General features: G+C 45.3%; 1 protein-coding gene across 2 annotated transcripts in view; it reads right to left on the reverse strand.

Moving 5' to 3' along the window:
- rttn (rotatin) overlaps positions 1-15,479 on the reverse strand; it is a 69,363-nt gene that overhangs the window by 23,727 nt on the left and 30,157 nt on the right. For both annotated transcript variants that reach the window (XM_031796469.1, XM_020509050.2), the window contains exons 27-30: positions 8,344-8,531; positions 2,553-2,772; positions 1,325-1,453; positions 293-403 (exon numbers count right to left, since the gene is read on the reverse strand). In XM_031796469.1, coding sequence (XP_031652329.1) covers positions 293-403; positions 1,325-1,453; positions 2,553-2,772; positions 8,344-8,531 — 648 coding nt within the window. The remainder of the gene's footprint in view (positions 1-292; positions 404-1,324; positions 1,454-2,552; positions 2,773-8,343; positions 8,532-15,479) is intronic.

Here is a 15,479-nt window from a genome sequence, read left to right on the forward strand (position 1 = left end):
AGAGAGAGAGAAAGAGGAGACATTGCCCTTTGCTTTTCATTGTCAGTGCTTGTTAACTCAAGCGTAGGAGTTCACGGCGTCCCTCAGAAAGTCTAGGAAGGAGCACCGGTTTAATAACAGAAATTTTGGAGCAGAGAGAAGCAATAGAAAGTTTTGCCTGAATGTCTCTCCACAACTCCAGACGGAATTTGACAAACCGTTTCCATGAAATAATAACTTGTACTTCTTACTCTCACATTTTATTTTTCTTGCTTGTTCTTATACAAGTTGACAGTCATTGAGTGTATGTTACCTCCGGGTCTCTGTCCACCCACAGAGGTATGAGCCAGGCAAGACCCAGCTGTGACCCACTGGAGTCATCAGACCCCGCCTCCTGACCCAAAGACCACTGAGAAATGAAGTCCTGAAATACATCAACACAAAAACAGAGAAGAGTCATATCTCCAGAAACCCAGACTGGAAGCACACATTAACACATTTACTCTACTACTATACTGAACAAAAATAGAAACACAACATGTCAAATCTTGGTCCCATGTTTCAGGAGCTGACATGAAAGATCCCAGAGATTTTCCATACGCACAAAAAGCTCATTTCTCAAAAATTCTATGCACAAATTTGATTACATCCCTGATAGTGAGCTTTTCTGCTTTGCCAAGATAATCCATCTATCTGACAGGTGTGGCATATCAAGAAGCTGATTAAACAGCATGATCATTACACAGGTGCACCTGGTGCTGGGGACAATAAAAGGCCACTAAAATGTGAAGTTTTGTCACACAACACAATGTCAAGTTTTGAGGGAGTGTGCAATTGGCATGCTGACTGCAGGAATGTCCAACAGAGCTTGTTGCCAGAGAATTTAAAGTTCATTTCTCTATCATAATTTTGCCTCCAATGACATTTTAGAGAATTTGGCAGTACGTCCAAGCAGTCTCACAACCGCAGACCACACGTAACCATGACAGCCCAGGACTCCACATCTGGCTTCTTCACCTGCGGGATCGGCTGAAGAATATTTCTATCTAATAAAGCCCTTTTCTGTGGAAAACCTTATTCTGATTAGCTGGGCCTGGCTCCCCAGTGGGTGGGCCAGGCTCCTTAGTGGTTGGGCTCACCCATGGCATGTGAAATCCATAAATTAGGGTCAAATTTATTTATTTCAATTGACTGACTTCCTTCTATGACCTGTAACTCAGTAAAATCTTTTAAAATTGTTGCATGTCGCGTTTATATTTTTGTTCAGTACACATTTCACAATTAAAAATCTTCTTTGCCTTTAGCGTAGAAAGGCAATCAGTGCAGTTCTGGCTAGGTTGCTGACCTTGTCTTTGTTCTGGGCCATCATCTCATGGGACAAGTGAAGCAGACAGATGACAGCATTCTTGGTGACTCCTTTCCCCATGAAGGACATGGAGTTACCCCCCCACTCCACGTAGAATGACGAGATCACCTAGAGCATGACACAAGGGACAACATCACAACTACTCATTCCCAACAGGGTTCTACGCTGAGATTTTTTTTTTTAAGGGGCACGTGCACACTTAAGTTGAGAAATCTAGGCACACACATTGAAATTTAGGAGCACAATGCTACATTTTTTTTAAATAAAGCTAGAATCTTTCATTTTTATACATGCACTGGTGCTCCTAAATAAATATTCCATATTTAAGCACATACTGTATGCGGATAAAATGGTTGCACTGTAGAGCCCTGCCCAATACGAAACCCATTCAGAGCCGATGCTCGGGGAAGGACAACAATATCTCAACAGTATTACTAATTAAGTCAAATCAGGAAGTAAACCGAAATTCCAATTTTTACTCATGACCCAAAACCTGCTCGGGACTAGAAGGGAACAGGGCACTGAGCCCAGTGATGCAATCAACAGTCAGTGTTCATTCATTCAAAGGTTTTATTCAGTGCATCTAAATTAGTCTTAAATGCAGCAGGGACCTTAGCTTTGATTAGCCTGCAAACAGAGAGGTGAGTGAGAGAGGCCAAGGCCAGATGAAAAGCACCCTAAGGGCCATAGAGCACTGGGAGAGACAGGGGATGAGGTATGGGGGAGTCAAGGTGAGAGGCCAAGGCCAGATGAAAAGCACCCTAAGGGCCAGAGAGCACTGGGAGAGACAGGGGATGAGGTATGGGGGAGTCAAGGGTGAGAGGCCAAAACTTGGAATCATCTGTGTCAGGCTAGGTTGTACTGGACCATACTAAGGCTTTTGTGAGCTGTGCTGTTTTTTTAGACTCTCCCAGGCAATGCCAAACTAGGTTGTGCCGTGTGTTCTCATGGTGAACTAAGCTACACTGACCACTACTATGCTTATCTGAACAGGACAGTGCTCTGCTATTCTTGGCTATGGGTAGAACCAGATGGAACCAGCTGGGATGATTTCTCATCAACAATTTACCGTGTTGTAGTCTGTATATTTATTCATGTTCAGGAGCAGGTTGTAGTTGGATTTAATTCATTACAAAATGTATTTTCTTCCTCAATTTCTAGAGGGCTGATATTTCACTACAAATAACAGTGCACCCATCACACACACCTCTAGTAGTCCACTGAGGTACTTGGTGCAAAGAGACTGGGGCTCCATGGTGGGACAGTGTGAGCTCCAGCCGGGTTGGGCCGTGAGGCTGACCATGCCCAGCAGATTCCTCTCCAGACTCGGGAGGCCGTAGAAGCGTGGGGCGTCTGACACCCGCAGGCACTGGAGAAACCGCACTGCCAGCTGGCTCTCAAAGGGCCCTGTCAGCGCCAGGCAAAACCTGTTGGGGGAGAGAGAGAGAGGAGATGCAGGGAGAGAGAGAGAGAGGAGACGCAGAGAGGGGAGAGGAGACGCAGGGAGCGAGAGAGGAGACGCAGGGAGGGGAGACGCAGGGAGAGAGAGAGGAGACGCAGGGAGGGGAGACGCAGGGAGGGGAGACGCAGGGAGAGAGAGAGGAGACGCAGGGTGGGAGAGGAGACGCAGGGAGCGGGAGAGGAGACGCAGGGAGCGGGAGAGGAGACGCAGGGAGCGGGAGAGGAGACGCAGGGAGCGGGAGAGGAGACGCAGGGAGCGGGAGAGGAGACGCAGGGAGAGGGAGAGGAGACGCAGGGAGCGGGAGAGGAGACGCAGGGAGAGAGAGAGGAGACGCAGGGAGAGAGAGAGGAGACGCAGGGAGAGAGAGAGGAGACGCAGGGAGGGAGGGGAGACGCAGGGAGGGAGGGGAGACGCAGGGAGGGAGGGGAGACGCAGGGAGGGAGGGGAGACGCAGGGAGGGAGGGGAGACGCAGGGAGGGAGGGGAGACGCAGGGAGGGAGGGGAGACGCAGGGAGGGAGGGGAGACGCAGGGAGGGAGGGGAGACGCAGGGAGGGAGGGGAGACGCAGGGAGGGAGGGAGACGCAGGGAGGGAGGGAGACGCAGGGAGGGAGGGAGACGCAGGGAGAGAGAGAGGAGACGCAGGGAGAGAGAGAGGAGACGCAGGGAGAGAGAGAGGAGACGCAGGGAGAGAGAGAGGAGACGCAGGGAGAGAGAGAGGAGACGCAGGGAGAGAGAGAGGAGACGCAGGGAGAGAGAGAGGAGACGCAGGGAGAGAGAGAGGAGACGCAGGGAGAGAGAGAGGAGACGCAGGGAGAGAGAGAGGAGACGCAGGGAGAGAGAGAGGAGACGCAGGGAGAGAGAGAGGAGACGCAGGGAGAGAGAGAGGAGACGCAGGGAGAGAGAGAGGAGACGCAGGGAGAGAGAGAGGAGACGCAGGGAGAGAGAGAGGAGACGCAGGAGAGAGGGGGGAGATGCAGGGAGGGAGGGGAGATGCAGGGAGAGAGGGGAGATGCAGGGAGAGAGAGAGGAGACGCAGAGAGGGAGGGGAGACGCAGGGAGGGAGGGGAGACGCAGGGAGGGAGGGGAGACGCAGGGAGGGAGGGGAGATGCAGAGAGGGAGGGGAGATGCAGGGAGGGAGGGGAGACGCAGGGAGGGAGGGGAGATGCAGGGAGGGAGGGGAGATGCAGGGAGGGAGGGGAGATGCAGGGAGGGAGGGGAGATGCAGGGAGGGAGGGGAGATGCAGGGAGAGAGAGAGGAGACGCAGGGAGAGAGAGAGAGGAGACGCAGGGAGAGAGAGAGGAGACGCAGGGAGAGAGAGAGGAGACGCAGGGAGAGAGAGAGGAGACGCAGGGAGAGAGAGAGGAGACGCAGGGAGAGAGAGAGGAGACGCAGGGAGAGAGAGAGGAGACGCAGGGAGAGAGAGAGGAGACGCAGGGAGAGAGAGGAGACGCAGGGAGAGAGAGAGGAGACGCAGGGTGAGAGAGAGGAGACGCAGGGTGAGAGAGAGGAGACGCAGAGAGGGAGGAGAGATGCAGGGAGGGAGGGGAGATGCAGGGAGGGAGGGAGGGAGAGGAGACGCAGGGTGAGAGAGAGGAGACGCAGAGAGGGAGGAGAGATGCAGGGAGGGAGGAGAGATGCAGGGAGGGAGGGGAGATGCAGGGAGAGAGAGAGGGAGGGAAAGAGAGAGAGGAGACGCATAGAGGAAGGGGAGATGCAGGGAGAGAGAGAGGAGATGCAGGGAGGAAGGGAGGAGAGATGCAGGGAGAGAGAGAGGAGACGCAGGGAGGGGAGATGCAGGGAGGGAGAGGAGATGCAGGGAGAGAGAGAGGAGACGCAGGGAGGAAGGGAGGGGAGATGCAGGGAGGGAGGGGAGATGCAGGGAGGGAGGGGAGTAAAAAGGAGTAGAGAGGGTAAAACAGACAAAGAAAGAAGGAGAGAGAGAGGAGTGAAAGTTAATGGGAGGAAGATGGTGTGATAGAGGAAGATGGGCAGAGACAAATATTGCCATCAATAACCAACATCTATAACCAACAACTAACATCAAGGAAAACGTCAAGCTGCTCCTACTGAAAGTAACATCAAATCAAATTGTATTGTCACATACACACATGGTTAGCAGATGTTATTGCGAGTGTAGCGAAAAGTTTGTAGTGGAGCGAAATGCTTGTTCTTAGCCTCGTGGATACGAATATCACCACACAGAATATAAAAAATGCATCCCACTGCAGTCATAAGCTTTGTTCAGCCTCTTCTATAATTTCATGGTATTAAACATTAATTTTTTTTTTTATTTATTTATTTTACCTTTATTTAACCAGGTAGGCAAGTTGAGAACAAGTTCTCATTTACAATTGCGACCTGGCCAAGATAAAGCAAAGCAGTTCGACAGATAAAACGACACAGAGTTACACATGGAGTAAAAACAAACATACAGTCAATAATGCAGTATAAACAAGTCTATATACAATGTGAGCAAATGAGGTGAGAAGGGAAGTAAAGGCAAAAAAAGGCCATGATGGCAAAGTAAATACAATATAGCAAGTAAAATACTGGAATGGTAGTTTTGCAATGGAAGAATGTGCAAAGTAGAAATAAAAAAATAATGGGGTGCAAAGGAGCAAAATAAATAAATAAATAAAAATTAAATACAGTTGGGAAAGAGGTAGTTGTTTGGGCTAAATTTTAGGTGGGCTATGTACAGGTGCAGTAATCTGTGAGCTGCTCTGACAGTTGGTGCTTAAAGCTAGTGAGGGAGATAAGTGTTTCCAGTTTCAGAGATTTTTGTAGTTCGTTCCAGTCATTGGCAGCAGAGAACTGGAAGGAGAGGCGGCCAAAGAAAGAATTGGTCTTGGGGGTGACTAGAGAGATATACCTGCTGGAGCGTGTGCTACAGGTGGGAGATGCTATGGTGACCAGCGAGCTGAGATAAGGGGGGACTTTACCTAGCAGGGTCTTGTAGATGACATGGAGCCAGTGGGTTTGGCGACGAGTATGAAGCGAGGGCCAGCCAACGAGAGCGTACAGGTCGCAATGGTGGGTAGTATATGGGGCTTTGGCGATAAAACGGATTGCACTGTGATAGACTGCATCCAATTTGTTGAGTAGGGTATTGGAGGCTATTTTGTAAATGACATCGCCAAAGTCGAGGATTGGTAGGATGGTCAGTTTTACAAGGGTATGTTTGGCAGCATGAGTGAAGGATGCTTTGTTGCGAAATAGGAAGCCAATTCTAGATTTAACTTTGGATTGGAGATGTTTGATATGGGTCTGGAAGGAGAGTTTACAGTCTAACCAGACACCTAAGTATTTGTAGTTGTCCACGTATTCTAAGTCAGAGCCGTCCAGAGTAGTGATGTTGGACAGGCGGGTAGGTGCAGGTAGCGATCGGTTGAAGAGCATGCATTTAGTTTTACTTGTATTTAAGAGCAATTGGAGGCCACGGAAGGAGAGTTGTATGGCATTGAAGCTTGCCTGGAGGGTTGTTAACACAGTGTCCAAAGAAGGGCCGGAAGTATACAGAATGGTGTCGTCTGCGTAGAGGTGGATCAGGGACTCACCAGCAGCAAGAGCGACCTCATTGATGTATACAGAGAAGAGAGTCGGTCCAAGAATTGAACCCTGTGGCACCCCCATAGAGACTGCCAGAGGTCCGGACAGCAGACCCTCCGACTTGACACACTGAACTCTATCAGAGAAGTAGTTGGTGAACCAGGCGAGGCAATCATTTGAGAAACCAAGGCTGTCGAGTCTGCCGATGAGGATATGGTGATTGACAGAGTCGAAAGCCTTGGCCAGATCAATGAATACGGCTGCACAGTAATGTTTCTTATCGATGGCGGTTAAGATATCGTTTAGGACCTTGAGCGTGGCTGAGGTGCACCCATGACCAGCTCTGAAACCAGATTGCATAGCAGAGAAGGTATGGTGAGATTCGAAATGGTCGGTAATCTGTTTGTTGACTTGGCTTTCGAAGACCTTAGAAAGGCACGGTAGGATAGATATAGGTCTGTAGCAGTTTGGGTCAAGAGTGTCCCCCCCTTTGAAGAGGGGGATGACCGCAGCTGCTTTCCAATCTTTGGGAATCTCAGACGACACGAAAGAGAGGTTGAACAGGCTAGTAATAGGGGTGGCAACAATTTCGGCAGATAATTTTAGAAAGAAAGGGTCCAGATTGTCTAGCCCGGCTGATTTGTAGGGGTCCAGATTTTGCAGCTCTTTCAGAACATCAGCTGAATGGATTTGGGAGAAGGAGAAATGGGGAAGGCTTGGGCGAGTTGCTGTTGGGGGTGCAGTGCTGTTGTCCGGGGTAGGAGTAGCCAGGTGGAAAGCATGGCCAGCCGTAGAAAAATGCTTATTGAAATTCTCAATTATGGTGGATTTATCAGTGGTGACAGTGTTTCCTATCTTCAGTGCAGTGGGCAGCTGGGAGGAGGTGTTCTTATTCTCCATGGACTTTACAGTGTCCCAGAACTTTTTTGAGTTAGTGTTGCAGGAAGCAAATTTCTGCTTGAAAAAGCTAGCCTTGGCTATTCTAACTGCCTGTGTATAATGATTTCTAGCTTCCCTGAACAGCTGCATATCACGGGGGCTGTTCGATGCTAATGCAGAACGCCATAGGATGTTTTTGTGTTGGTTAAGGGCAGTCAGGTCTGGGGAGAACCAAGGGCTATATCTGTTCCTGGTTCTAAATTTCTTGAATGGGGCATGTTTATTTAAGATGGTTAGGAAGGCATTTTTAAAAAATATCCAGGCATCCTCTACTGACGGGATGAGATCAATATCCTTCCAGGATACCCCGGCCAGGTCGATTAGAAAGGCCTGCTCGCAGAAGTGTTTCGTTTTAATTAATCAAGCTCCACAGGCAGTGTGAATAATACCACGTACGTGCACACTCTCTCACACACCCCAAAAGGCAAAAATGATCATTCTTTAATTTATGTTTTATGAGGATAATTTTTTTTGTATTCATAGGGACACGGTAAAAATTCTACTGTCAGGGGAAGCTCGCTAGCTAGCTGTGAAAAGTCATCGGTGCTGCTTCCATGGCCCTAGGCACTTCTGACTAGGGAAGATGAGAAGAGTACAGTAGTTTAATAGCAATGTGATAAAACACACTTGTGTAATCATTTATCAGTACAGCTCACCATGCTAGAATGAGCTATTTCTACACAACAGTTAAACAAGCAGTCATGACAAACAGTTTGTTCAGTCAGATACACTAGAAAACGAATAACTGTGGGGGAGATGTCTACCCTGTTTGTCTTAGTCACATTTGTAGCTCTGTGTTGTAGCTGTATTTCGGCATGTGTGTGTGTACTGCGTGTGTGTGTGTGTGTGTGTGTGTGGATGTGTCTTAAGTAGAAAATGCCTACAGGCAGTTTTCTTGAGCGATACGGAACACCCTTTGCATACAAATGACTGCATACTCTAACAAATAAACACCAGAGGTACAGAGACTGGCAATTGGGGGTGGTAGCCTTATCAGTTAGAGAGGAAAAGAGAGGGGTTGGGGGGGGGCGTGTTTCTACTGCACCTGTCGGTGGTGTGTGTGAGGCGGTGCAGTAATGTGTTGATGAACCCTGTCAGTTCTCTCTGTAGTCTCTGGTTGATCTGGGCCCTCAGTTCTACTAGTTCCTCCGTCTCTCCCTGACTCGCCGTGTGTGTCGGCGTGTGTGTCGGCGAGTCCTCGCCGAGCAGCAGGTCCAGCAGTGAGTTGGTCTCCTGCATGGAACACATACACACGCAGGTAATGCTGCAGGTTGAACTGTCTCAATACTTCATCCAAGAAAGCTCAACTTGTATACAACTCCTCACGCATTATAAACTAACTACAATCTAAACTACAGTGAACAAAAATATAAATGCAACATGTAAAGTGTTGTTCCCATGTTTCAGGATATGAAATAAAATATCCCAGAAATGTTCCATACGCACAAAAATATTATTTCTCTCAAATCTTGTGCACAAATTTGTTACCATCCCTGTTAGTGAGCATTTCTCCTTTGCCAAGATAATCCATCCATCTGACAGGTGTGGCATATCAAGAAGCTGATTAAACAGCATGATCATTACACAGGTGCACCTTGTGCTGCTGACAAAAGGCCAGTCTACAATTTGCAGTTTTGTCAAATAACACAATGCCACAGACGTCTCAAGATTTGAAGGAGCGTGCAATGGGCATGCGGACTGCAGGAATGTCCAACAGAGCTACCATAAGCCACCCACCCATAGCTGTGCCCCTGCCCAGTCATGTAAAAACCATAGATTAGGGCCTAATGAATTTATTTCAATTGACTGATTTCCATTTACAGTATGAACTGTAACTCAGTGAAAAAAAAAATGAAATAGTTGAATGTTGTATTTATTTATTTTGTTCAGTATAATTAAGGTATTCAGAATGAATATGTATCCTTTTCCCATTGAGTTTCAAGGTGATAAGTGCAGGGTAAAATATAATTTAAATAATAAAAACATACTAAAAGTATTTGGAGAAATGTGCTTTGGGGCTTGTCCCCCACAAAATGAAAATGTGTCTTGAAGGCAACATTCATTTGCTTTGACTGTAGTGTTTCATTAGTACATGTGCATTTGCAGGACACAACCAAACACATTTACCATGGCAAGCATCACACAGTTCTTCCCACTAAATTCCCTTTCCCCTCAGTGTCTCACTTACTCAATTGCTTTCCGACTGCTCCCTCTAGAAACACATGCTGCGTTTGCACACAAGATCCCATTAGGCCTACAGAAATAAATGATGGCATACACAAGCTACATTCCTTGCCAAATGCCAACAATTTTATCATAGATTCTAAATGGACTGGTTGATTGAAGTAGGAAAATGTGTGTTTCAACAAAGAGCTGCAGTTTTGGAATAATTGTGTCCAGTCTATTTTACCGCATAGGAAACTTTGCAAACTACTAGCCATTTGGAATTTGTTATGCTATAACCCCTCTAAACATACACAGGTTCCACACTGAAAATATACAGTTTGATAAGACAAAGAGTATTTTCATCAGAATCATTAGGCCTTACTTACAAAACATATAGTACCAGTCAAAAGTTTGGACACATCCTCATTCCAGGTTTTGTTTTGATTATTTTCTACATTTTAGAATAATAGTGAAGAAGTCAAAACTATGAAATAACACATATGGAATCAAGAGTGTGCAAAGCTGTCATCAAGGCTACTTTTAAGAATCTAAAATATATTTTGATTTGTTCAACACTTTTTTGGTTACTACTGGATTCCATGTGTTATTTCATAGTTTTGATGTCTTCACTATCATTCTACAACGTAGAAAATAGGTGTGTCCAAACCTTTGACTGGTACTGTATGTCATGGCTGTAATTCATCAGCATGCAGTGTTCAACGTGGAATTGTTCATCCATTTAGAAAAATCAAAAGAAAAGGCAGAAAATCCAACGTTTTCAGGCCAACATAGAAGAGAGAGATTTTGGTTTGTAACACTGAACATTTGTTTCTTTAAAACGCGCCAAACTAAGCCCTGTTTCAAATTAGCACGCTTTCAGAAAAACTGCTCCAGATGTGCAAGATGCGCATCCGTTCGCACTGGCAACTTTATTAATTTGGAAAAATATTCAGATCTATTTTATTCTGTTATATTAATTCATGTGATCTGCTATAAAATAGGTGTGTCTTGATTAGGGTTGCACATTTTGGGGAATATTCAGAGATGGAAACTTTCCGTGGGAATTAACAGGACTATATGGGTATTAACGGGAATATGGGAATTTATACCATTTAAAATGTATATGTTTTTTGCATTTACCATATCATATGGAGACAGAAACATAAACATTTTACCTTAACATAAGTAGACATAATTGGAAATGATTAAACACTTCCAATAGAAATAATTTTTTTTAAATTGTTACGAATTGAACTTTAATTAAATGAGTTGACTATTCACAAGGGATGATTTCACTGAACAGCAAAATAAAGAAAATATTGAATGACCCCATCGCATCTCCCAAAAATGTTTTCAACATACATTTGTAAAATGAGAGTCTAGAAACTTAGCTTCAGTTGTCTTCCTCTCAGGCCTCCATGTCTTCTCCCTGGACTTCCTCAATGTCCACCTCTTGAACATCAGACTCTGAGGCCTCGTCTTCACTGTCACTTTCCAACCTTGTTGAGGATGGCTTGTTGTCAGGATCAAAAAGCCTCAGATTTGCCTGGGTGGCCACCAATTTCTCAACCCTTTTATTGGTCAGCCTGTTGTGTGCTTTGGTGTGTGTGTTCCCAAACAAGGACCAGTTGCGCTCTGAGGTGGCTGATGTTGGTGGGAGTTGGAGGATGATGGAGGCAACAGGGGAAAGAGCCTCAGATTCACAAAGTCCCTTCAACCAGGTGGCTGATGAGATATGTTGGCACGATTGCCATATTGCATCTCCATTCCAAAGCCCTTGCTTGGAAGTGTACTTTGCCAGACTGCCAAGAACCTTGCCCTCATCCGTGGCGAGACACAGTAGTGATGACACCATAGGCCTTGTTGATCTCAGTACCAGACAGGATGCTCTTGCCAGCAGACTTGGGGTCCAACATGTACGCTGAAGCGTGTATGGGCTTCAGGCAGAAGTCGTCACGCTTTTTGATGTATTTCAGAACTGCAGTTTCCTCTGCTTGGAGCAACAGTGTAGTGGGCAGGGCAGTACGGATTTCTTAACTTATATCTGCAAGCAGTCTGAACATCAGACAGGATGGCATTGTCTCCCTTAATCCGTGCAATGGCTACTGCTATAGGTTTCAGGAGTTTCAGACTGCTTATCACTCTCTCCCAAAATAAGTCATCCAGGAGGACCCTCTTGATGGGGCTGTCCATATCGGCAGACTGATATGGCCATTTCTTGGAGAGACTCCTTCCCCTTCAGGAGACTGTCAAACATAATGACAACACCACCTCAACAGGTGTTGCTGGGCAGCTTCAATGTGGTGCTCTTATTCTTCTCACTTTGCTTGGTGAGGTAGATTGCTGCTATAACTTGATGACCCTTCACATACCTAACCATTTCCTTGGCTCTCTTGTAGTCTATCCATTGTTTTCAGTGCCATGATGTCCTTGAGGAGTAGATTCAATGCATGAGCAGCGCAGCCAATGGGTGTGATGTGAGGGTAGGACTCCTCCACTTTAGACCAAGCAGCCTTCATGTTCACATCATTGTCTGTCACTAGTGCAAATACCTTCTGTGGTCCAAGGTCATTGATGACTGAGGGGTGGAGATGATGTAGTTAATTATTCCTTTCCCATTATTCCTTTTGACCACCCATCAGAGATGTTTGCAATACAGTATGCTTTCTCTATGATTTGCTTGACCTTCACTTGAACTCTGCATCCAGCAAATGAGTAGATAAAGCATGACTGGTTGGAGGGGTGTATGCTGGGTGAAGAACATTCAGAAATATCTTCCAATACACATTGCCTGTGAGCATCATCAGAGGTGAACCAGTTCCATACAGAGCTCGAGAAAGACATCAGCATCTCTGACTACGTTCCTCCATTGGGCCAAAAAAAACATCTGATTCCAGCAGGACCATGAGCTGTTGATATCAATATGGTGTCTGAGTCATCATTTTCACCTCAAATAGAAGTAGAGGGACTTTTGTCAGAGGTTGCTTGTTGTGAGCGTGTGGCAAACTTTATGCACTTGGCCAGATGATTCTGCATCTTTGTTGCATTCTTCTCATATAATTTGGCAAATCAAATCAAATTTTATTCGTCACATACACATGGTTAGCAGATGTTAATGCGAGTGTAGCGAAATGCTTATGGCTCTAGTTCTGAAAATGCAGTAATATCCAACGAGTAATCTAACCTAACTGGTTTTCATTATATAGTCCGTGATTGACTGTAGACCCTGCCACATACCTCTCGTGTCTGATCCGTTGAATTGCGACTCTACTTTGTCTCTATACTGATGCTTAGCTTGTTTGATTGCCTTGTGGAGGGAATAGTATTTGCAAATGTACACAGCTTTTCCTTCTACATTAGCTTCAGTGAAATGTCTCCACACATCAGATAGTACTCGTGGCATTTTCCTGTAAAGATAAGAAAAAAATGAGTTTAAAAAAAACTAATACAATTCCATATACAGATAAATAGTTAAGCAGTTAGATTAAACAACTTCTTTGTAAGATAAATGTTCTAAAATGAAACATGTATGGAAACAGGTGAATTAACACTCCTCAGTTAGCAGGCTCAAGCAAGCTAAAAGCCACATGGTAGCAAAAACGAACTAGCAGAATCTGTTAACAAGTTAGAAATGATTTTAAAACACTTTGCTGTAGGCTACTATTTACTAGTTAACAAAAAAATCATCCATGTCGTATAAAATGTATTCACCCCAACCAGTATTGTAATCAAAACTTACCAGAAAGCACGTAGTCCTTTGCTCAGACAGTGTAGTGGAATGGGCTCAATAGCATCTCATTAGTGTGCAAGATCTTGAGAATCAACTGTACATGTGTTGGAAGAGTGCACTGCACATGTGATGGAAGAATGCACTGTGCATGCAGAGGGTTGCAATTCCATTGAATTGGGGATAGTTTAACCAAAATATGCCACTAGACCTAGAATTGCCTTATGTGTATCCCACAAAAAAGGTTCACCGTTATAAGTTATAAGCTATAAGCAAACTTTTTTGATGAATTTAAGCAAAATTCCCCAAATTTCAGGGCTTAACTTCCCAATGAAGATTTCCCCCAAAATTGGGAAATTTACCAAAAAAATGTCCAACCCTTTGCAACCCTAGTTTTGATTGTGTTAATGGCTCGGGAAATAAGAGAATTTTGTCTGCAAAATTAACAAAACAAGGCTGTGTCATTGCACAGCCATACATAGGCTTCTACAAGCAAGCATCACTACTGAGGTTACTGCCTTACTGAAGATTTTGTTCTCTGGCTCATGCGGTGGAGGAGATCTTTGTGGGCTATACTCAGCCTTGTCTCAGGGCTGTAAGTTGGTGGTCTGTTGATATCCCTCTAGTGGTGTAGGGGCTGTGCTTTGGCAAAGTGGGTGGAGTTATATCCTGCCTGGTTGGCCCTGTCACAATGTGTCCCCCCCTCGGTCCTGTCAGTGTCCCCCGTCTCAGACTATCGCAGCATACTGGAGGTTATGTGCCAGGGGGCTAGGGTCAGTCTGTTATATCTGGTGTAATTCTCCTGTCTTATCTGGTGTCCTGTGTACATTTAAGTATGCTCTAATTCTCTCTCCCTCCCCTCCCAGAGGACCTGAGCCCTAGGACCATGACTCAGGACAACCTGGCCTGATGACTACTGGCTGTCCCCAGTCCACCTGGTCGTGCTGCTGCTCCAGGTTCAACTGTTCTGCCTGCGGCTATGGAACCCTGAACTATTCACCGGACTTGCTACCTTGTCCCAGACCTGCTGTTCTCGACTCTCTCTCTCTCCCCCACACCTGCTTTCTCGACCTCTGAATGCTAACCATGAAAAGCCAACTGACATGTATTCCTGAGGTACTGAACTATTGTAACCTCTAGAAACACTGTGATTATTATTTGACCCTGCTGGTTATCTATGAATGTTTGAACATCTTGAGAAACAATCTGGCCTTAATAGCCATGTACTCTTATAATCTCCACCCAGCACAGCCAGAAGAGGACTGCTCACCCCCCAGAGCCTTGTTCCTCTCTACGTCTCTTCCTTTCCAGGGAGTTTTTTCTTGCCACTGTGCTTCTAAATCTGCATTGCTTGCTGTTTGGAGTTTGAGCCTGGGTTTCTGTATAAGCACTTTTTGACATCTGCTGATGTAAAAAGGGCTTTATAAATAAATGTGATTTGATATAATTTAAACAGTTGATATTACGGTTTCAATAAATTCATCTTAAATGGAAATAATTTTTTATTGAGGCAATTTAGCAATTATGATTTGTTATCGGTATGATTAATTTGGCACTGTTGGCATATTTTTTATTTTTTTTATTTCACCTTTATTTAACCAGGTAGGCTAGTTGAGAACAAGTTCTCATTTGCAACTGCGACCTGGCCAAGATAAAGCATAGCAGTGTGAGCAGACAACACAGAGTTACACATGGAGTAAACAATTAACAAGTCAATAACACAGTAGAAAACAAAGGGGGAGTCTATATACAATGTGTGCAAAAGGCATGAGGAGGTAGGCGAATAATTACAATTTTGCAGATTAACACTGGAGTGATAAATGATCAGATGGTCATGTACAGGTAGAGATATTGGTGTGCAAAAGAGCAGAAAAGTAAATAAATAAAAACAGTATGGGGATGAGGTAGGTGAAAATGGGTGGGCTATTTACCAATAGACTATGTACAGCTGCAGCGATCGGTTAGCTGCTCAGATAGCTGATGTTTGAAGTTGGTGAGGGAGATAAAAGTCTCCAACTTCAGCGATTTTTGCAATTCGTTCCAGTCACAGGCAGCAGAGTACTGGAACGAAAGGCGGCCAAATGAGGTGTTGGCTTTAGGGATGATCAGTGAGATACACCTGCTGGAGCGCGTGCTACGGATGGGTGTTGCCATCGTGACCAGTGAACTGAGATAAGGCGGAGCTTTACCTAGCATGGACTTGTAGCATGGACTTGTATAAATAAATGCGCACATGTTTTTTCAGTTCAGCCCATGCGGGTTCTCAAACAGTCAAAAAATTTAAAATT

The sequence above is a fragment of the Oncorhynchus kisutch genome, linkage group LG18 (genome assembly GCF_002021735.2).
Source record: "Oncorhynchus kisutch isolate 150728-3 linkage group LG18, Okis_V2, whole genome shotgun sequence".
Lineage (NCBI taxonomy): Eukaryota > Metazoa > Chordata > Actinopteri > Salmoniformes > Salmonidae > Oncorhynchus > Oncorhynchus kisutch.